Genomic DNA, 23653 nt, shown 5'->3' with positions numbered 1-23653 from the left:
ATTCAACTGATGCCCAAAGACACATGCAGAAGAGCCCATATGCACATGTTAAAAGAGACTTTTCTCCTGCATGCCACGGACTGGCACTGATGTAACAACTTGCAGTTACATGTTTGAGAAAGAGGTAATAACTCATGATTCATCTTGCACAGGAATTTATGATTTATAAGCTTTTCTTCCCAAATCCTTCCTGTCCCATGACCAGCACTCTGGCAAGAGTCAAAAGGCAGCAAACTGAAGTTATGATGTGCTTTGGGCATAATAACTGTGTTGCCCAAACCTAAAACCACGGGCAAATTAAAAAGTGTCTCTTATACAGACAGAAAATAGGGAAATGCAAAAATTAATGGAACCTGCTGTCTCAGTGCCAGTGAACATGGGAAGACAGGCAGCAGGCATGGGTCTACAGCCCAGGAACATAGGCCAGGCAAGAAGCAGAAGGGGCAAGGAGGGTGCACAAGTCACCATCCGAGGAAGTGCAGAGCCTGTGGGCTTGGCAGGAACAATTTGAGTCTGCCACATGGAGAATAAGTGCTGCTTTCTGGTATCCACTGGATGAACAGCTACATGTACTCCATTAAAGCCATTGATGAGGGAAAAGAGATTGCATCCTTAAGAGGTAACCATAGAAAAGTAATCAGTTAGTTTTAGTCCTGGACAGTTGTAAATTGCACAAAATAGTAAACCAGACATAAATCCCCAGAATCTTTTGAGAAGTACCAGGATCAGAGCTGCCAGACCTGGCACAGCCTAGGCTCTTTTCTGCTAAGCTGTCACTGTGAGATGAAAACCTGTCTTGCATTACTGTGAGCAAACCTGAGAGAGGCCCTGGAAAGTTCTCCCCAAAGATCGTTCTAGTCAAGAGGATCAAAGGCAGCTCACTGCTGCAGGATCAGTTAACAGTCTGGACAGAAAAGAATTTTTCTGTGTTTTGGACTCTACATGCCGAAAAAGCATTGCTTCCTCTGTCATGAAGGGATACAGCTCCCCTGCACACTGTGGCAGGACATCTACCCTTCCCCTCCTCTACCACAGATACTTGGTGCATAAAGAGATAACCTGGCTGAAAGGCCCAGCAAGGGGTCATCTCTGGCTCCAAAAAAGCTCAGGCCTCAGCTAAGAATCAACGTCTTAGTCTGGACAGCAGATGTGGGAAGAGATAAAAGAAATATTCTTGACTGAGAGACACCGTTTTACAAACTATAAAAGACATGAGTTATCACAGAGGCAGAAGCCTCTTAGACACACCCTTACAAGCGTTCAAGACTTCTCCCCAGAGTTTGGACGCAGATTCAGTGGTTCGTTTCCTGGGAATTGAGAGGAAGGATCTCAATGTGTGCTCCACCAACAACTGGATGGTAAGATACATTGAATCCTAAGTTATATTATTTCTTCACTAGCTGTAACATTAATAGGTAGCTTTAACCCCATGCTGTACATATCTACTAGCAATCTGTTTTTGTCCTTTTCCCCTGTAGTATTAGTTTAAGTCTTATGTCTGTTAGTTTTGTGCCTATTAAATAAATCATTCATTCATTCTATAATAGATCGAATCACCTATTATTAAAGAAGTTATAAATGAGAGTAGGTTTTGGGGTTCTGGCCACCTCAATAAAGCTACTGCCTGCTGCCAGATGCCTGGGCAAAAGGCAAGGACTTATCTAAACTCCATCCATTCATAACACATACCCAAAATAAAGGGAAAGCCAGCAGGGCAGGAGCAGAACACACTAACTTATAGAGAAAACCCGGTGTTTTCCTCTGTAATGTGCATTTCCTTTCCTCAAATTACTGGTGCATCCTACCTGAAACTCTGCTTACCAAGCTGTGTGATCAGATCACATGTACAACCTCCTCTGAAATAAAATGACCCTCAGTTCACCATATGGAAAAACCTAAGCATTTTTTACCAGGAGTAAAATTGCTCCAAGCAAATACAGAATGGCTGGGTTTATGCTGCCCTTCTGTTCAAAGACAGCAGCTCCACATTCTCATGGAGCAAAACTCATTTGAAGGCGGAGGGATCACTTACCAACAGTACTTTTACTATCATCCCTTCACACAACCCCTCAGCACAAAAGATAAACCCAGGTCCTTGAGCACTTCTGCTAATGGTGTTTCAGGCCAGGGACCCAAGACAGCAAACATATTTACAAGGTTTCTCCAAAGCAGGTGCCCATATAATGTTCCCACAATATGGATCTCACAAGCAACCTTGCTTCTCTCCACAGCCCCCTCTGGGTCACAGGAACAAAGATTTGAAACATCAGTATTGAGAAACTCCAGGATACCCAACCATCTTCTCCTCAACATTTCAAGCTGTACTGACCATCTTCCACCAGCGTGGAAGAAACACATCTCCTCTTTGGTTGGGACATATTTCCCAATATGGGAATCCCAAACAAGTCTTCCACCTATGCAGAACAGCTCGTCCAGACCCAGCAGGCTTCCTCAGCTGCTAGCATCCTTCATGACTTTAGACTGGTACAAATTACTCATTCTGGGATTTAAACAATGTAGCAACCAGAGTCACCGTGAAAGATAACTCTCACATGCTCATTTGCTTTCAGGTGGGCCACAGTAAAGCTATGGCAAGAAGGAATATCATCCAAAAGAGGATCCTGTGCCATGGGTTTTGGTAGCTATACATTTTAAGATGTTCAGAGTAGCACTATGGAACAGAGGATGTTATTCATGCTTTTGGCTTATCAGTGCTATAGAAAAGAATTCCATGAAGTTAGGTGCGCCAGCTAATTATAGCAATGCCATTTAAAGACTGTTGAGGGTGCAGGGGTAGGGCAGCAATGGAGGAGGTATCAGAGGGGTTGAAAACTCCATACACGTTGCACTGTCAAGAGGGAGATCAGGCTAATTGGTCACAGACTAAATACCCAAGTGTGCACACATCCTTGTTAGCTGAGAGCTGCTTCTGCACGCACATTTATTCCTTAAAGTAGGTTGGGTTTCTGCTGATGTTTCTGTTCCTGACTCTCCCCAAACCCAGCAAGTCAATGCAATCATGCTTTATGGGGACAGTGATAAAACTAAAGCTAATTCATACCCCAAAAGCAATGAAGATACCACTAAGATCTGCAGCAGTGTCTAACACCGCTACATGTGCAATCATAAAAAAAACAACACAAGCCAAAATAAACCCCAGAAAATATTGAACTAAAGATCCTGCAGTTGTTTTTTTACTGGCAGACAGGAGAACACTATTTTTCTGTGCTGCAAAACTTCAACAGACTGACAGTTTCCATTGACCTACAAAAGTAGCTTGAGAATTTCAAGTTTAGCTCTGTTTATCAAAGGAATGAGGCTAACTTGCTGTTATCTCCAGATTCAGTTCTAGAACAAATTCTGGGATTTGTTCAGTGGGCTTTTTTACCTTAAAAAAATTAAAGGGTTCAACTGGATTTGCTGACATTTCACCTATAAGGAAGTAAGAGTCACAGAAGCAATTCATTAGTGTCCCACACTATCTTCAGGAGAAAACCAGCCTCTGCTTTAGCTGCAATTTATAATCCCATCTCCTTTTGCAGCTTAGAGTAGCACAGGCTCCCCAGAAAACACAAAGAAATGGGGACAGGAGGGGAATGTCCTCATAGGACAATGTGCTTCAGGCAGCAAAACAGCCATAATCCTGTTTTCCTCACTTCCCGAGGCAGTGAACAAAATAACCTGCCTTTGTTAGACTGTTCATTTCCCATGTGCAAAAGTTGCTCCCAGCTCCCATGGCTCATTACAGGATTGATTTCTGGCATCTGCTTCTTCTTGTGCCACATTCACCTGTATCATCATCCATCTCACTCAGAGGCATCAGCGAGACCAAACCATGCATTTCAAGAAATCTTCCCAGCCCACATTGTGTGGGACAAATCCTGCAGGAATGTAGATGGTCAGGACTCAGCTCACCTCCTCCATGCAGGTCTGGAGCTGCCTAACAGCAAGCAAAGGGTGACAGTAACTCTGAAGCTGAGTGGTTTGCACAATTCATGTGCATGTTTTCTCTCTCCCATCCCTCTAAACTCTTCCAGGTCAGGGCTGACCATCCTTCAACACTCCTAACTCCCTGCAGCCCAGCTATGAGGTTTGTCTGGTCCTCCACATCCATCCACAGTCACATGGGACCAAACATTGCCAATGAGATTTTGTTGAGAGAACGTTTATGCTCAATCATTAACAGAATACTAATAGTATTTAAAAGGTTTTAAAGTGACCAGAGCTCAATATAATTTTGAGATCTCAAGCTCAAAAATACAGCCAGTTCACATGAGTTCATGCATGTAGAACATGCAAGGCTTAGATGCTGTCCCACATCATTGGGCAATGCTTCTAAGGCAGTGCCCAAGATCACAGGCAAGATGATGCTTCCCAAAATGGCATGTTGGAAGGGTTTCTTTCCATCCCTGATATAAAAAATCATACTGCGCAGGTCCCTTGATAACAACTGCACAATTATTTCAATGCTGCTGCTATCTCTTGTCATCAAGCAAATGAAACACAGACACATGAAATCAAATAAAAAAAAACAAATTAAAGGGGATCCACTTTACAGTTTAAGTCAATAAAGGTGATTCTAGGGCTAAAACTTCATTACTTAGAACTCAGTACATCAAAGGACATTGCTTTTTTGATGTCAAATGGAAAAAGTCTTAATCTATAAACACTTTGTTTTGACCAAGCTCAGGGAAGTCCCTAAGCTTCTGCACTAAGTAGGTAATGAATTTTTTTATGATCGTCATTCTTACTTGAGGTGCTGGGATTTCACGCAATTATTATTTTAACATGCTAAAAATGTGGACTTTCCTGATACTAGAGCTTCTCCCCAAATAGTCCTCAGGGATAGCTAAGCCTGAACATAGAGGGAAAGGGCCCATGGACCTGCCTTCTGGCAGGTCACTTGGATGCAAATCGTTGTTCAAACCATGGTCCGTTCATCCATCCCCCTGCAAATATGCACCCTTTCCTCAGAAAAAGGAAATGTGGTGTGACAGCTACAGCTGGTCTGTAAGCTGCACAGATGAATTGGCCTTAACACACACCAACTCGACCAGTCTAAACTCGCTAGAGAATAGAAGTAAACAAGTCCCTGGGTACGATAATGATAGGCTGGATTCAAACTCAAACAGGGGACCCCAGCCGAACCCATTCAATCCTGAATGCAGACACATCATTGGCCAGTGAGCTGGGCGGAGTTAAGGCTCCAACCAATCAGATGTGTAGGCACAGGAAATTTGAAGCCCCTATAAAAAGGTGCACCCAACAATAAAAATTGGCCCTTGTCGCACGAACTTCCTGTCACACATCTATCTCCAAAATCAGTAACAAACTGTGACCCCCACGTGGAGCAACCAGCTGCCTCAGGTAGAGCGGGGAGATCTGCCTGTAGGGCTGCCTAGAGGAGCGGTGGGGAGAGCTGCATAGTCCTGGCAGAGCAGCGGGGAGAGCTGTGAAGAACAGTGGGGAGAGCAGTGCTGGTCCAGATCCTTTGTAAATAGAAGATGCCACCAGGGAATATGGGAGCATGGGCTTCGGTGGAAGAAGACCCTGTGGTAAAGGTATGGACCCTTCTTTAGAAGGAATGGGGGATGGAATGTTACAAGCAGGCTTTGTTAGCCTTGACAACCTGGTCTGAGAACCACAGGTTGGATGCAACTGAAGGAGCCACCCGAGACTTAAGAAGATGGGGGTGGACTGGCAGATTTATAATTGAGGTAGCCTCCATAGGCGATGAGACCGCCATTAGTGTCATAAAGCCCTGGAGGCTCATTGTGGACTTACTGAGGCAGTTAAAGAGTGAGTGCGACGTGAGGACGGCGGTGGGGACACCACGGGTGCCTCCCGCCAAGGCACAAAGTGAGGACAGAGCACAGACACTGCACCAGGCATGCGGAAGAGGGGCACGGGCAAGACAGCCGCGCTAAACTGCCAAACCGTACCACGCCGTGAAGCCGCCCCGCGCCAGGATGCTTTGCCACCAGAGCACCCCGCAGTCATGCCAAGCCACCACACAGGTCCCGCAGCAGCTCCCTTGCTGCCTGCACAGAGCCCTATAAAAGGGGGTGCCCGACAATAGAATTTGGCTGACAATGTGTTCTGTCGCACGCCTGTCTCCAACAGCAGTGACAATCTGGAAAGGCACAGAACTCACCGAGCTTACACAAAAAGGAATTGTCATCACATCAGATTCAGAGGCCACGAAGGTTTGCATTTGTCTGCTCAGTGGAGAGCTTCAACTTGATGTCTCTAGGCAGCCATCTGGTTTCCACAGGAGTTGCCCTGGTTCTTACTGCAGCACACAGACATTGAGTGAACTCTGCTAACAAAGAGCCCTTCATCCCAAAAACATGTCCAACCACTTCCAGGTGCAAGTGGGTGAAAGGCACCCGTGTGGTGCATCAAGGCTTTCTTCCCACCTCCAGAGAAAGAGGATGAAGCTCAGAGGCTGAGCCCAGCCTCCCAACCAGTAAGCTCAAGGGCAGTGGAGGGGGAGTAGGCAGCAGGAACAGTGGGAGATGGCATCCCAGCTACATCAGCAGCTGAGGAGGTATGGCCTCAGGCACAAACCTCATGGACAGGCATTCAATTTTCAACAAGACATCATCTCAGCAATTCCCGCCTCCTTGTGGGTGAGTGTCTATCTCTGCAGCTCTTGCCTCATCTTCTCCTTCAACCCTTTACTTTTTGTTCACTATAACAGAAGCGCTGGAGTTGAGGTTTCCATACTACACGGCACTGTTCCTACTTGTACTACAAAAAAAATCCAAGAAATAATTAATAGTTATTACTTAGAAAATACCTAATCTGAACTTTAAACCTGTGATTTAGCAAGAAATGACCCACAGCCTGGAATTATCTAGCATGCCAACAGCTTGATTTTCTAAAAACAAAAATTAATTATAACTCTTGAGCAGCTGAACAACCTAAAATACCAGTCTATGGTGGCATTTCAAGATCACAGAAAAAATCAATACCTTGCAGACCACTTTCACACACATCACTCTAGCCTGAGCAGCAAATGGAGACAAAGCAGCACAGATGTTTCCCCCAGCCCCTGATGGCATGACAGGAGATCCCTATTCAAAAGCCCATCCCACTAGCATGAAAGGCAGCCTGAGTCAGAGGAATGGGTTCACTGCACTTGCAGCTGGGTGACACTGCCTTTTTAGCTGGTCCAGATGGACAGGAGGACACACAAGGGCTTCACAAGAAGCAAGCAGCTTCCAAGGAGGATAGAAGTGACAACTTCTTCTAAACAACTTCAACAGGCAAGCAAATAACCAGGAAAAACAAACCCATGGACTTCCCACCTCATTCTAAAAAGCTGACAGAATCTTACTTCCCCTTCCTGCCTAAGCCTCATGCTAAAACAGGACAAGTTTACTTCTTTGCTCCCTTGAAAGGGAAGCAAACAGCTCTGCACTGCAGGGCATGAACACAGATGATCTCAGATGAAGCTGAGCCTCCTCTCCCAAGGTGGTGGGTCTTGTCTTTTGGACAAGACTCTATTTGCCCGTTGGCACTGACAGAGATTTCTACAGAATAGTGCTCAACATGCCTGTGGTGAGAATGCAAAGGGGAGCAAAGAAAAACAGCTGCAGTCATGAATTGTGTCTTCTGTTCCACTTCTCACATGACAAGCTTCAAAACCCTGGTTTTAAAATCGAAGGTTTTGCCATGTGATAAAAATTCAAGACAAATTAGGTTTGACAAGACCCTCTTTTAAAGGTCAAAATTTAATTTGTGAGCCACTGGCTGGGGAAGCAAAGTGATGCTCCTCCAGAAGCAGGACCAGGACCCACAATTCCTCCTGCAACTCAGACCTGAGGCAATGAGGTCAAGCAGGGTCCACAGAAAGAATTTCCAGTGAACTGACATTTCAAATGAAATTTTTTCCTCTAAATACAACAAGGATTTTTCAGATCCAGGTGTGAACTCACAGAAGAAGCACAAACCAGGGTCCTCCAGGAGTGCCAGCACCCACTTCCCTCTGGAGAGTGTCAGCCCAGGAAACAAGACCTCCTTCCCAGTAGAAGCTGGCACCCATCACACAGCAGTCTGCACACACAGCAACAGCAACTTTGGGAGGCAGAGATCACCAGCCCTGCAGGACCAGCTGATTCCCCAGTCCAACACCAAACACTTCCAGCCCTCCCAGCCCCTGCAAGCCTGCACAGAAATACACTTCTTTAGTGAAATAAATTTAGTCAACTCTTGGTGATATGGCCAAGATGAAAGCCTCAATTTAAGTTTTGTCTCAGGAAGAAACCCAATGCACATGAATTTTAATTTAAAAAATCTCTGAACACAGAGCTCTGTTAGAACCTGCGTCTTGAAAAATTTTGGTTATGTCAGTAGCCACGTAAGATGTTAGTATCTGTGAAGTCTAATTTTCTTGCAGACCATCCAATGCTATAATTACATACTAAGGCTGCTTGTACTCCTCTCCTTATAAAACCCTTCTGGAATTCATACTTCTTCCAATACCCAGGCTGACAACTCACACACTGAATACATAATACTGTCTAGGAACAACAAAATTTAAATTGTTCATGAGGGAGTAAATCTGGGATGCTCTTATAAACTCTTGTTTGTTTTTATGTACACCTGAAATACAAAAAGAACAGAATAAAAAGGAGGCTGCTTCTGCTCCAGAGCTCTCCTCAACAACAGGTTCAGCTGCTTTTCATGTTTCAACCATTGACAGATGTAAATATCCACTTTACACCATAGGATTTGGCCTCCCTCGTGGGCATTAATATGCCCAAGACCTTGCAAGGGATCATCTTAGGTCAGCCAGTGACCATGATATAGTCTGCTTTTGTCAAAGCCTTTCCTCATTTAAAGGCTGCCCCAAGCATGGAGGTTACTCGTCTCTTGCAAGGAGGAGGACTCTTCACATTGTTTTCCCATCATCACTAACAGAGTCCATTTTTCTCCAAGGACAAGCAACATTAATTTCTCCCTGCTCTTCAGTGTCTTGCTCCCTCTGTACTTCACGCACAGCAACAATCACAAGAAAATCAATTTCCATGAACTTTCTGGTTTATTGGTTTCATATTTCTTTCAATACAAATATTTCCTCCTTTGTTTTGGGTTTTTTTTTTTTTCAGTTTGTGTTTGCTTTTTCTAATAAGAGCTCACCTGACGGCATGCTGGAAATCCTCAAAGGAAACACAAGAGTGGGATTGTGAGAAGTGATGCAGAAGGATAAACAGAGCAGGATGTTCCTAGTTCAAAGCTGGCAGTTCTTCCCTTTGCATTAAAAAGCTCATCATTATCCAGATGTAAACAAGGAAAGAAAGCCTAGCCATCTTCTCCTGATGAAAAGCACTCAAAAACCATACAGTAGGCAAAAGAAAAACCAAAACCCACAGGTCTGATCAGAAAAATTGCAAGATAACAGCAGGTGATCACCCGTGCAACACTGTGAAATGCTCAGAGCCCAGCACTAGAAAGCAGATGTGCAAATGACCTGGCAGACACTATGACCCTGCAGGGAAGTTGGGAACCAATCTGTGTCTGTCTGCTCTGGGCAAGTGCCTCTTCAAAGGCTGGGAAGAAAATGGCACATTTCCTCTTTCCAGTCTGCCCCCTCACCTTGCCCTTCTTCCAAGGCAAAGAGAGCTGCAGTCACATTGCTCAAGAGTGGACAAGGACTCTCAGACATGTCCCTACTGCCTGATCACTTCTGACCAAAGCAGCCTTCACAATGTTCAACCCTGAATCAGGCTTAATATTTCCAGCCCAACGGAGCCATCCATGCATCCCCCAGTGTCACTCCACCCATGACACAGGAGTGATAAGACCACACCACCAATGCTGCTCATACCTGGGTGTCCAGGCCACAAAGACAAATTTTATCTGGTATCAAAAAGCATAAGTATTTTTAATTGGAGAAAAAGTGAGAAGAACATATCTTCACAGCCAAGATCATTACCATAGCTCTACTTTAATCATTCTGGACCGTGAAAGATTGTAGATCTTCTGGCTAAAATTTCAAGTGTTTAGCTACAGTAATTAGAAATGGTTATAATTCCCTTGACTGTGTAATTTAGTCTCAAGAATAAAACTTTATCTCAAAGCACAAGCAGCTCTAACACAACAACATCTCTGCTATGGTGAGACCCCAGAGAAAAATGCTTCCTTCTTTCACTTTCTTGCATGTATCAAGAAACGCAGCCTCAGCTACAAAGCACTACCAGCTGCTCATTCTCCAAAATAAAACTTTATTTTTAGCCTAAGCACTTACTCAGGATCTGTGTGAGTATTGCAATTAAGCTCTCACGCCCATTGAAAGCTCTGTCAAACCTGCAGCAGATGACAAATAACGCTGCAGGCTCCAGCGGAGGGGACAGTCCGTACAACAGCCTGTACAATCACCACCTGTTCAGGAACAACGACAGCAACTCTGCCAAGGGTCAGGAGCACCACATTTAAAGCTGATTTTAAGCAGATAGAGGGAGAAACTCAAGCAAACAACAATTGCCAAAACTCAGTTTCCAGCAAGCCCAAGAGGTCGTAGTATCTCCCTCTCTGGAAACATTCAAAACCCACCTGGACACGTTTGTGTGTCACCTGCTCCAGGTGGCCCTGCCTTTGCAGGGAGTTGGACTGGATGATCTCCAGAGGTCCCTTCCAACCCAAACTATTTTTTGATTGACAATGTACAACCAATTGGGGAGCTGGAACTCAATGATCTTTAAAGTTCCTCCTGATTCAAGCTATTCTATGATTCTAACTGCATTCCACAACCATCATTGTCTCCATGGCAGTGTGGAAGGTTTGACACTACCTGAGCTGCCACAGTGATCCCACACAGCACCAGTCTTGGCACATGCTGTTCCATCCCCGAACCAATGCACATGAGATCCTGGCAGAGAAGCAACACTATTAGAAACAAGGAGTTTTCCAGCAAGCCAGTGAACTGAATTAACTGAGAATGGGGCTCACAAGAGCAGAGGCAGCTTAGGGGAAGGATGGACAGCAGGGCTGGGTGTAGGATGTGGGATCAGGCTGGAAGAGTTGCCATGAGCTGTGAGACCCACACTCTGAGCCCTGGCATGCCCTGATCTGCAAGAAAAGGCAGCCCCTACACTACCTCACTTTGCACCACACAATTCCAGTCCTGAACCCAGGTCAATGCTACAACAAGAAATAAGGCAGAATGGTTTGGGTAAACAGAGAGAGCTCAAATGTCACTCCCTCACAGAAACCTGTCTTCTTTGCAGCTGGGGAGGTGACACACCACTCCTGTGCCTGCCTGCTCAGGACTACCTGTACTCTGCCACTATACACTTGCTCGTGCTGCAGGAGAATTTTAGTTGTTGCTAGGCTGCACAAAGCAGTCTCTTATTTTTATCACACGTCTGTTTATTCTTGTAGAAAAAGATACTGCAAACAGCAACCCAAGGCATCCTCAAAATGCTTGTTACACTCTTTGCTTGGCTCCATTTTCTCACCAGACAGTCCAAAGCTTCTTGGCCATCAGCATACACACCTTTGCACCCAAACAGACCTTTCCTTGCTCCTCCAGAGGTACAATGTGAAAGCAAGAACAGAGACTCAAAATCCATATTACAAACAATTTTTCAGCTATTCCAAATAAATTTAAGGTAATTTTGAAAAGAATATCAGTAATAATTTCAAAGCTGTTTCCTAATGGCTTAATACAGCTGAACAGCTAATTTGTAACAGCCAGCAGGCTAAACCATTCCCACTTTATCAGGAAACATCTCCCTGTGACTTAGCACTTATTTTTGCACCCCTGACATTTACCAATAGAGTATTTTAAAGCTGCCATTCCTCTCCCCGGCATTTAATGTTAACACATTCATTGACAGGCAATGAAGCCTGGGTCAGTGCAGACACAAGACAAGACAAGATCAGTTGTGGTGCCAGGTGAAGCTGAGAGCTGAAGCAGCCCTGCTGCTCCTGGATGTGGGTCCCACAGCAGGAGCAAACCACCACAGCTAGCCCTTGCCCTGCCAGGAGCAGAGCACAGCAGTTTTCCTGGCAGGCCAAGTGTCACCCATACTCAGGATCCTCCAGGACAGCCACTCCCTCTGTGCTCCTGGTGCTGCTGTGCCACAGCCTGAAATCTTCACCCAGAGCTGGAATAACTCCACATTCCCGTTACAAAATTCCAAGTTCTATTATAACAATAGCAACATAGAGCTATTTATCCCACAGAATGGAACTTTATTATTTGCTAGACTTAGCATTTGTCCCTTTCTGACACTGAGTGAACCTCCTGTGCATAAGCAAGCTTTCCAAATTGAATCTTTTACAGCTGCACATAAAGCTTGGAAAAGCCTATCTTCTGGAGTGACTGTCTGACTCCAGAGGACACCCTAAGCGCCATTTTAATCTCCACATTTTTCTGCCACTCATACATCACTTAAGCATCAGCACACAGCTGGAGACAAAAGACCAACCTCATGCTGACGGGCACCTTGCTGTTCAATAGGAAAGCCTGGCACTTGAGCAGACAGTTTTGCTGCAGCAGTATTCACCTGGCATTAGATATTAGCACATTTCTTGCTCCACCAGTAGCTGGAGGCCACTACCCTTGTGCTGTCACTGGCACAGTGCTAGGTACACGTTCTCACTTGTCTGGCAGCAGCACCCACAGCCCTTGAGTACATGACCTTGCTGGGCACAATCATGCCTGCTGGTGTCAAGGCCTCCAAGATCTCCACCAAGGGCATGCAGAGCCAGGGCAAAGCCACATGTGAGGCCACTGTTTCAACAAGCAACTCTCTCTGTATGCAGTCCACAAGCTGCCCCATTCAGCAGCACAGCCCAATCCTCCCCTCTCGCTGCTTTACAGCCTCAGCATCTATTCCCAGAAAAGCACTCGGCTTGAAATGACTCTTAATAACCCAAACAGGAGCTAAAAGGGAACTATAGAAGAGTAAAATCAGCAGGAATATCAGCTGAAGTTGGGCGTTTCTAATTGACTCAAATTAACTTCACATCATCTGTACCTTCTGCTGCTCTGGCTGGGCCCCAACTTGTTTCTTAGGGGCATTCTAAGAAGGATTTGTTGGTGGAGCTTCCCCCCCGCAACTAACTCTCCTTTAACAGCAATACTGAGCCACAAGGATTTCAATACAAAATCCTGCAAAAAGACACCAGACAAAAAAAAGCATTAAAAAATAACTGGGAATTATTTTTTTTCTTTTAGAGAGGCCAAGGCATCAATATCCCATGCCTATGAAAGCTGAGGAAAAAGACCCTGAAACGCAAGAGAAGCTCAGAAGAAAACAAATGTTCCTAATAGTGCACAGCAGCGAGAGCAGCCCAAGCCTCCCTCGTGAGGTTGCTGTGAGGGGCTGTGACTGTTCCCCAGCCTCTTGCTCACCTGGAGCCTAACTGCACTGCTGAGGAAGGCCAAGCTTACCTTTACAATGGTGACTCCTGTTGGCCACACTCTCTCCCTGCTAACACCAATCATTAGCGGTGCTTTTCCCTGCTGTGATGGGGGCAGCATTAATTACCTCCCAAACCGCTGGCACTAATTGGTCCCTGTGCCCTTAATAAACCAAAACTGGGTGACAAATGTTTGCACTCCTCCTGGACACTGAGCAAACAGTCTCAAGCACACTCTTGGTGAGCAGATGCTTTCTGCCATGAATAAACACATGTTTTGACTTCACATCAGCTCTTCAGAGCTGGCAAGATGCAAGAACAGAAAGTCAGTCACAGACATGCAGGATGATTGCATCTGCAGAGCAGCAAATTAGATCCTGCTCCTTCACACATCATCAACAAATTCAGGTGCTGGAAATTTAATGGCCAAAACACAGATGAGCAGATCCAGGAAAAACTCTGTTTCCTGCAACAAGGTCTAAAGGCATTTGGGAAAGTTACAGCTGAACTAGAGGGAATGCTCACAAAGTCACCAGCAATGCTGCTTTACTATCAGTGCATTACTAACATGTCAGGAGTTAGCCTGCCAGGCTGCAAGCTGTGTTGAGGCTGTAGCAAATTACGTTAGAAATGAATGTAAAGTCATAGAATAAATACTTTTCCTGTAAGATTTTGAGATGCACACTAGCAAGGTACCTGCAAGAAAAACTGGAATGAGTGAGCAGCCTAGGAGAAGGCTCCTGCACCCACAGCAGCGAGAAGACGTCATGCCACACAAGCAAATGAAGCAAGAGACTGCAGAGAGGAAACTCATGAGCAGCAACCTGGAGCTATGCCACTGTGGGGTTTTAAAATCTAGCAGTTAATAAGGTCTTTGCTCTGTAACTAAATAGCTCCTGTAAAGAGCTTATTAAGGGCTTATTGATACACAAGATGTCCCCTTCCATCAGGCCATCCTGCCAGGCTGCAGAAGAGCCCCGGCTTCACAGGATGGACTGACCAAATGTACATCAAAGAGATCTGGTGTTGCCCTGACACACATACACACTCTCCTGTTAATGCTTGTTTCACTGGAGTGTTCTGCAAAGCCCACACCCACACTTACTTACAGCCTGAGTTACTGCTAATCAGAAATTCAATGGCATCTGAAGGAGCAGCAGCAGCACACTAAAATAAAGAGGGTTGTCACCATTTTCAGACAGATGCCAAAAGGCCCCTTTGTAACATTCACATGCATTTCTGTGCAGTTACCCATTCACTGATGCAAAGAGTCTTCAGCATCCAGGTCCCACAGCTATCCTGTGGCTCAAAAGTACCAAAATTCATGGCCCCCTCCGTGAATTAATTCTATATGAAATGCCCATTTTAATTTTAGAAGCCATGTTTTCCCTCAGAAGCCTCCACTAAGCAGCCCCTGCACTGTACAAGCCACATGTAACCTCTTTCCCATGAGCCTTGCATGGCACAGTGCTCACACCCCAGCAGCAAAAGGTGCACTCCATCCTCTGACCCCAGTGAGGGCCACAGCAGGTGCTGAGACCTCGGGCAATTCCTGGTATCACCAACCTGGCTGTCAGTGCTGCCATGGCTTCTCCTGGCCCCCAGGACAGCCAGGGTGTGCTGTGGGTGTCATGCTGTGTTAGTGGAAGGAGGATAATCATCCCTCACTATCCTTGCAGTGTGGGGGTACCACACGCACAGAGCCAGCCCTCGGAGATGACAACAGGAGTGCCACTAACTTACACCAACCACGGCTGACTCCAGTTTACCTGTAATCATGTTTACTCCGGGGAGGAGAATCCCCCTCAGCATCTTCCAAGGATTTTCCTATCTTCGTCTCCCAGTTCTGCAGGAGTGAACAGCCCATCAGACTTTCAGGCCCTGGAGATGCGTATCCAGCCCCCTTCCTCACGATGAGCCTGCTGAGCTCTCACTTTGTCCCTGACCCGCAGGGCTGGTGCTCCCAACCTGTCACCACGGGAGATGTCTCCTGTCTCCCTTCCACCACGGGATTCCATCCCACGGTGTCCCAGACCGCTCCCGCCTGCCGCAGACACGGCAGGGGCAGCCACGGCCACAGAAATCGCACACCCGTTTCCCCAGCCGGGCCAGCGGCTCCCGGAGAAGACAAGCGAGGGTCATGAGAGGCTGGGGCTGGGCTGCTCCGAGCACCGGGCCGTGCTCTGCCACCGCCCCGGCACAAACCCAGCCTGGGGCAGCCAGGAAAGCCCCGCTGCCTGCGAGGGACCAGGGCAGCGCCGCCTGACCCCGGGACCTCCGGCGGAGCCGCCCCCACCCGGCCCGGCCCGGCCCGGCCCACCTGCAGCCGCTGGAGGTAGGAGGCCGGCGCGTAGCCCGTCTCGCCAGAGCCGGCGCGGGTGACGAGCCACCAGTGCTGGTTGCTGCGCTCCAGCAGCAGGAAGGTCTCTCCGGCGGCGAAGGGCAGCGAGTTGGGCTCGGCCGAGCGAAAGCTGTACAGAGCCCGGTACATGGCGGCGGCACCGGCACCGGCAACACCGGCACCTCCGCCCGCCCGGACCGGACCGGGCCCGCCCCCGCCAGCCCCGCCCACACGTCGCCGCCGCGCCCCGCCCCACCGCGCGGTACCGCCCCCTGGCGGCGCGGCGGCGCCACTCGCCCCGCCCGCCCCGCCCCGTGCCCCCCGTGCCCCCCGTTGCGCCGGCAGGCGGCGCCAGCGGCTCGCGCAGCGTCCCTGAGGCGGCGGCGACGGCACCGAGCCCGCACCTACCCCCGCACCGATCCCGGTACCGACCCCGGCACTTGCACTCGGGACTGACTCCCAGAACTGACCCACAGGACTAAGCCACCGGACAGACCCCCGGAACCCGGGTACTGCCCCCGGGACTGACCCCGGCACCGACCCCCGAGGGGCCGTTGGCAGTATCCATAAGCACGGGCGCTTTCCCGGCACCGGCCCGTTCGTGTCCCTCCTCAATCACACATTTGCCTGGGTCACTGCCGGCTCCTGGGGTCACTGCTCCCGCCTACCACCCCCCGCCCACCCGCGCCTGGCCCCTCTGTCCCCCGCCGCGACCCAGCTGGCCCCAGGCACATTGTTTCCCCCCTAGATCCGCCTGTCCCGGCCAGTGTCCCCGAGCAGCCCTTCTCTCGGGATGCCGTATTGGAGCACCCGGTAGCACTGAGCCCCCGAAGTCCTCGTGTGCCCACCAGTCCCACCCTGGGCACCACGAGGGCTTCCCCCGGCGAGCTCCCCTGGGCCGGTCCCGTTCCCCACCACTTCCCCAGCACGGATCGGGGCACGACCAGGGCTGGCTCTGACCCGCAGCGGGCACAGTGACCTGGCAGGTGGCCATGGGAACGTGGGACACAGCCCGTCAGGCCTGGAGCTCTCCGTGAAGACACAGCAGCCCCCAGTCCCATTCATCTCCTTGCCCCATTCCAGGAGAACAACCCTTTGGGACACTACCCCCAGTAGCCCAAGACCTCTGCAGGCCACCCCACCTCCCCAAGACATCAGCAACTTCCCTTCATCCCTGCTGCCCAGGAATCTGAGCCCTTCTCGCTGTCCTGGGGGAGGGGGTGGCAACTCTGCAGGGCATGGTCTCCCCTCCCTCTTCCCCAGACAGGGCTTTTTCCATGCTGCCCTAGGAGCAAGACACATTTTTCACCTGACAAAACCAGCACAGACAGCCTAGGAGCAGGGTGGGTGGAGACCTGGTTACAGCAGCCCAGTGGGACTAGTACATACTCCTGCGGCCAAGCCCACCACAAAGACACCCCTCACCCATGCTGCCCACCCCTGCCATCCTGCTGGGATGCAAGACTGCAGAGATGGAACAGTCCACAGATCCCCGCTCACAGTTACAGGGGGGTTTAACTCATCCAGAAACCATGCACAACCCAATCTGACCAGTGGTAATACAATAAAAACCAGGCTTACAGCAGCCACAACCCCCTGCCTGCTCCCAGCACAGCCCACCCAGGCCCTCACTTTTCCCAGCCCTGGCAGTGAGATAATTCATTCTGATCCTGGTTACGCAGGGACGGAGGATGGAGTGGGAGTGAGCGGTTGCCTAGACTCCCCCACTGCGGCGGGTACCGGGAATCACTGCGGTGTATGAGCTGGAGGTGGGCACACAGGCTGAAAAAACACTGGGGTGCTTTAACTGAGAACTGTGAGATGTAATCGGGGCTGAATCCTTCAGGAGCCCTTCAGGTCTGGACTTTCTGCCTGGTCATGGTCCCTTCCAGATGCCCAGCAGGGAACAGCATTACAGTGGGCAAGGGCTGGGCAGCCAGGGATCACCACTGCAGGAGAGAAAACGTTCCCATTTGTGGAGTCATCTGTATCCCAAGGGAACAGCATTCTCTGCTTGCCCATCCCCTGGCCGGTTTGGCTGCAGTGTTCACCCTGCCTCTGTGTCCCCCCCTCCAGGTGATCCCTGGCCATTCCCTGGCAGAAGCCCAGCTGTTTGTGCTGGAATAACGGCGCTTTGTTTCCACGAAGTCAGCAGCACAGGCTGTGCTGGCAAGCAGAGGCAGCTGAGTGGGATGCAGGCACCCACCAACCACCTCCCACACGCACAGCAGCAGCAGCACCCCAGTCTCTTCCTGCTCAGCACTGCATCCCGGCTCTGCCAGACGCCTCTGTAAAGGCCCCCTTCTGCATCTGGGTAGAATGCAGAGCCCAGGACAAATTCCTGCTGCTGAGGAATCAGCTCTGAATTGCAAGTGCCGGGTGATTTATATTGGACAGGGAGGGGCAATGAACAAGGATCCTGCCGCGTCACTTGCAGGTGACTTTTAAAGCTGAACTTGAGACCTCGGGAAAATAATATTTGCATCCCTTGCCCTCAGAGCCTTGGGGGACCAGGATTACTGTAAGCCATGAAGGGCTCAGTGCATGCGTGGCAGCCCCCACACTCCTGTTTTCCTCCAGAGCTGTGGAGGGGAAGTGTTGCACAACAGCACTCATATGATTGGAACACAAACTTGCCAGCTCCACATACACTTATATAATTCTGCACCGTCTGCTCGTCAACACGTTGCAAAACAGCAGTGGGATCAATCGCTCTACTTTTAGGTATACAAATATTATTGCACTCCCACCAGCCCTTTCTGGGGGAAAAGTCATGGGGATGTGAGGTGTTGTGAGGACCCCAGGCCCACAGCTCTGGGGACAGCATCTTCAGTGTGTCCTGCAGGGGCTGGGGGTGTCCAAGGCCAGGATGGCTAGGCATGTCCTTATTTCCCAGTGTCTTGATGGCCCTACCTCCTTGAAAACCTCACTAAAAGGTTGTACATAGGACCCTCAAATTGCACACATTAGTATCGCTTCCAGAAGATCTCACCTCTCCAACTAGATCTGCTCCCTTACGGGAGAAGCCCCCAAACCTGTGCTGCCTGCAGGAAGCTGGGAAGGGTGCTCCGCCGGGCAGGAGCAAGCCCTGCTCCTGCCTCTTGCAAGGAACACAGTGATCCGTGCTGAGCCCGAAAACACCCGCGAGGCGCTGCTCTTTTGACGGCCGCTTCCCCGCAGAGCGCATATGGAGAAGCCGAAGCTGCCGGGGCAGTGGGTGGCTCTGGGACCGCTCTGTTCCGCCTGCCTGCCGGGCCGAGGTGCCCGCAGGGCTCCTTGCGCAACGCGCCCTGCACAAAGCCGGGGCTGGCTGCGGCCCAGACCCCTCCTGTGGCCGGAGGAAGGAGCAGCCAGTGCCTGCCAACAGCTGCACTTCCTAGAAACGAAGAAGACAGAAGGTCGGGAGAGTTGAGGGATGGTGGAGGGGGGCTCGGGGGATGCTGCGGGAAGGATTGAGGCACTGCAGGTTACGAGGCGAGCAGCACACAGCCTAGCCTGCCCTGTAGCTTTTCTTCAGGGAAACAAGCTCTTTGGCTTCACACAACAGCTCCCTGTTCTTTGTTAAACTCTGCTCGAGTCCAGACCTGAGGAGCCCCTTGCCAACCCACGCACTCTGCGGGCCGGGACTGCTCCTTCCCAGCTCTCCCTGCCGGGGCAGCTCTGCAGGCTCCAATGCCGTGCTGCGGAAAACAGTGGCTGGGGACAGTGCCACTTTCTCTGCCACCAACCCAACAGCCAGACAGAAGGAATTTGGGGGGGTGAGGGGAGTGGGGCACAGGTTTAAGGTGCTTGGTAGTGAGAACACCACTCCCTGGGCTCCCCAGGTTGTCCTTCCAGCTGCAGGGCTGCCAGGTGAAGGGCATTCCTGGCTTCACATCTCTCTCCAAGCAGACCAATGCTGCCTTGCCCAACACCACCCTGCTTACGTCCTTTTCTCATTGCATGTGGGAAGAGTTGCAAAACAAGGGGTTGCCTGGGGTGCAGCAGTGGATTCTGCCTCTGTGGGCTGCAGGAACTCCTCTGCTTCTCTATCCAAGAGAAATTGAAAGGGGTCCATACGGTGCCAATGCAGCCTGTCACACTGAGCTGGTGGGGACACTGCTATGGTGCAAACCCAACAAAGAGAAGACAGAGCCCATCACCTCATCTGGAGATGGCAGCCCAGCATGGCAGGCAGTAGCTTCCACCATGTGAGGCTGTTTCCAAGGGTTACCCTTTGCTGGCCATATGGTTTGTGGGGCAGGAGGACAGGGAGCATGGCCCTGCTTGCACCCTTCCCATGAGGAGGAGGCCTGGGCTGGTGGGTGGGTGCAGCAGGCCCGGGTGAGCAGGTGAGGGGTGCTGGGATGGGGATCCCCACTAGTGGAACGCAGTGCTCAGGCAGGTGAGGGCCATCTCCAGGGTTTGCTCTGCTTTCATTCAGGTGTCTGAGTTACAAGCTTCCAACAAAGGCCAGGCAATAGAGGGCTGGGGGAGGCCCCTTAGCCAACCCTCATTTGCATACCATTGAAGGAAGGTGGCTTTGCTCCTAGGCAGGGACACAGGCCATTCATTCCCTGTCCCCTCTGTCCTGCCCTACATGACTCCAAGGCTTGGGCACCATTGGAGATGGCCACAGGGCCGTGCAGGACCCTTGCCCTGTGCCAAGGATGGATCTATGCACAGGATGGACAGATAGTGGCCCCCAGCCCCACTACAGCATCACCAGTTATTTTAGCCTCCAGTTAAACAAATTTAAGCCCACCACCACTAGAAACAGGGAAGGCACAGCTGATGGGCCACACACAGCACCCACTGTCTCCAGCTGTGGGTGCCCCAGAGGCATCAGGGCACAGGGCCCCTCTGCCCCTGTGTGCTGAGAACCACCGTGTCCCCGGTGGCTCGGGTCTGAGCCCTTTGCAGTCCCAGGGCCACAGAGGGAACCATTCTTCCCTGGGCAGAGAGCACAGCAACTTCGGGTGGCTGCCCTGTGAGATGTCACTGCTTGGCAACAAGGAAATACTTTGTTCTCACTCCATAAAAGGCATTTGTGTGTCCCTCCCCACTGGCACAGGCCCAGCTCAGGGGAAGAAGTCCAGCAGCTACTCAAGAGGCAGCAACTCAGGATGGGGACAGTGCAGGGACAAAGGTGCCCTCTCCTCCAGCAAGGCCAGGCGCTGTCCCCTGCCTCTTCTTGCTTCTGCCCTGCCCAACCCCAGTGCCAGGGAGGCTACTTCCCAAAAGATCCTGGCTGGTCCACAGAGCACCACTCACCTCCCACCTCAGTCCCCAGTGCCCTGCCAGCAAAGCAGAGCTCAATTCACTGGAGAAACCGGTGCCAGCTGCAGGAATGTGTTTCATCTCTAGCCAGCTGACACATGGCAATTCCCATCAGTCACCCCAGTTTTGGGCTAGAAGTGACCTATTTATGTAAGGCAAGCTCTCTGCAAGCCTGGGCCTGGTGCAGCATCCTCCAGGGGCAGCCATAGGAAAGCAGGAGCAGGTACCTAGGGGCCTGGACCTAGCCAGGCTGGACTCATGCCTCACCCAGCCCCTGCAAAGCCACCAGTGCAGGGTCAGACCCAGCACACTGCAGCCACCCTGGTCAATGGCCCTGCTAGGGCAGGGCAGGCAGGAAAAGGTGGGTCTTCTCCAAGCATCAGGAAGCAGACAGGGAGGAGACCAGACACAGGGGAGCCTTGAGGAACAGGGACGTGCACTACCATTGTCCTCCACGGAGCAGAGGCTGCAGAAACTACAGAATGGGGGCTCTCTGCCAGGGCACAGGCTGTTCCAGCTCCTGTCCCCCATCCCAGCAGCAGGGCTGCTCTGTGGAGGTGCCTCTCTCATGTCTCTTATGGTGCAGGGCTCCTCAGGACACATGAGGAAACCAGCCCAGCTGCCCCTTCCCATGGCTCCTTCTGGGACAACCAGCAAAGAGGGAAGCTTACAGTCCAGGGAGGACCAGAGCTGTGGGGAGACATGTGCAGAGCATATACACAAACAAAAAAGGCCCTCGAGTCTATTCCTGAGCATAACTGCTGCTCTCCCATTATTCCACCACTCTGTCCTTTGCCATGGTCCAACAGGCAGATGACCACAGCCGCCCCAACCCCTGCTCATCCCATTTCTGTCTTCCAAGAAGCCCAGGCACAGGCCTGGAGGGCCATTTACAGGGATTGTGGGAACCCCATTCCCACCCCAGCATGTTGGCTGTTACACAATTGCCTTTCCACAAATAAAGAATTGCTCGGAGGGATGTGTACAGAACAGCGTGGAAGGAAAAGAAACCTGCTCTTGAAGTATCCAATTGAGAGGTACTTGCATAGGGGTTGCCCCTTTTTTAACCTGCAAGGATGTGGCTTCAAGGAAGGGATTTTTCCTCCTGATGTTTTGCTGTTACATAACTCAAAGTAACTACTGAAAAAGGTCTTCTCTGTCCCTGCTCCCTCCCTCCCAGCTGTTGCAGCACAGGAAGCTCCCAACCACCTTGCTGCTTTGGAGCCCTGGCACAGCATCTCTTAATCCTCAGACAATAGGGGCAAAAAGATTTTAGCAGTGCTGGCCTGAGCCCACAGGTCCTTCCATCTTCCTGCAGCAGCACCAATTGCACCTGAGGGTTTGCTATTATTCTCTATAGACCCCCCAGCGCTCCAGGTCTGGCTGCTGACACTATACTGACACCAAACTGCTGCTGAAACCGTGTCTAGCTGAGCTTACCCTGCTGGCAGTGTTCCTGCAGCTCCCTGCCTGTACCCAGGGCCATGTCTGCAGGCTTGTTCTGGAGGCTGCTTGCATCAGAGCAAATGCGATTGTTCTCATCGGATTTTATGAATTCCCTCCAGAGTTCCTACGTAACACAAGTACATTAGGGGACTTTATCCCTGCTAATTTCAGTCGACAAAGTCAAACCATGCCTCAGATGAATCTGCACAGGGAGGCTTATTCATAAGTAGCAGCAACGATAGGGGACTACAGTGCCTGCCAAGAGACTCGTCATTAGCTCATTAGCAGAGGACATCACATCCTAAACTGGAGAACTGAAAAGGACACATCACCTTGCAGCCACTGCCACTCTCCTTGTGCTGGGTGCATCTTGGGAACAACAGACAGGAATGCTGAAGGCATTTTGCAGTTGAGATGCCAAGAAGTAGCCCCATCCTCCCCTCTTACCCAAGGGTTTTTGCAGCCAGTGTCAGGAGTGGTTCACAGGACCCTGTCAGCTGCACTCACCACTGGTGTCTCACCCAGAGGCAACATACGGCCTGTTCACGCTGGACAAGCCCATCTCCAGCCCCTGTACTGGCATTAAATACTGAGGTGACTGCGATATCTAAAAATACCTGTTTAAAACCAACATCAGTCAGTGCCTGAACACTGTGGAACAACACAAACCCGAACAAAATCCAAACAATAAAAGCCCACCCACAAACTCACATACAGGCAAAGGTTAAAAACTTCTTTTAAAAGTACAAAGGAGCACAGGAGAGCCATCAGACAGACTTTGATCAGGAGAACTTGATAGCAACTGCTGGAGAATATGAAACTGAAGCTACAGGGCTACAGCCAGCTGAAGAAGGTGACTTTCTACAAGTAGATCTGCAGACTTCCTGTCACATCCCACCTCTCCTCTCCTATGCAAGCCTGCAGGCACAAAGTATGGGACAGGGAGATGATTCACCTGACTCTTCTGCACAAACTGACATACTGCATTTTGATTATCTGTAACAAGAACTTTCCCAGCCTTACCTCAGCACTTCCACACCCATTTTTCTCTTGCACTATCATGATGACGTAGGTCCTGTATCTAAAAATGGTTAGATAAATGCTTCTTGTAACAGAACCGTCGGTTTAGTTACTCTGTTATTTCAGTTACTCACTACCCTCTCACTTTCTGATGCTTCCTTCCTGTCAGTTTGTCCCAAGTAAGATTTTTAAGCTGCTTAAGGTTCTTTT

General features: G+C 50.0%; 1 protein-coding gene across 2 annotated transcripts in view; it reads right to left on the bottom strand.

Moving 5' to 3' along the window:
• The window catches only part of NCKIPSD (NCK interacting protein with SH3 domain), a 52596-nt gene extending 36675 nt beyond the window's left edge, over positions 1–15921 (bottom strand). For both annotated transcript variants that reach the window (XM_084214224.1, XM_084214225.1), the window contains exon 1: positions 15698–15921. In XM_084214224.1, coding sequence (XP_084070350.1) covers positions 15698–15868 — 171 coding nt within the window. In that variant the 5' untranslated portion in view covers positions 15869–15921. The remainder of the gene's footprint in view (positions 1–15697) is intronic.
• Positions 15922–23653: the final 7732 nt, after the last annotated feature.

This window comes from Fringilla coelebs (assembly GCF_963513975.1).
Source record: "Fringilla coelebs genome assembly, chromosome: 13".
Lineage (NCBI taxonomy): Eukaryota > Metazoa > Chordata > Aves > Passeriformes > Fringillidae > Fringilla > Fringilla coelebs.
The sequence above is the reverse complement of the archived record's forward strand: the minus strand, read 5'-3'. Positions and strand labels throughout refer to the sequence as shown.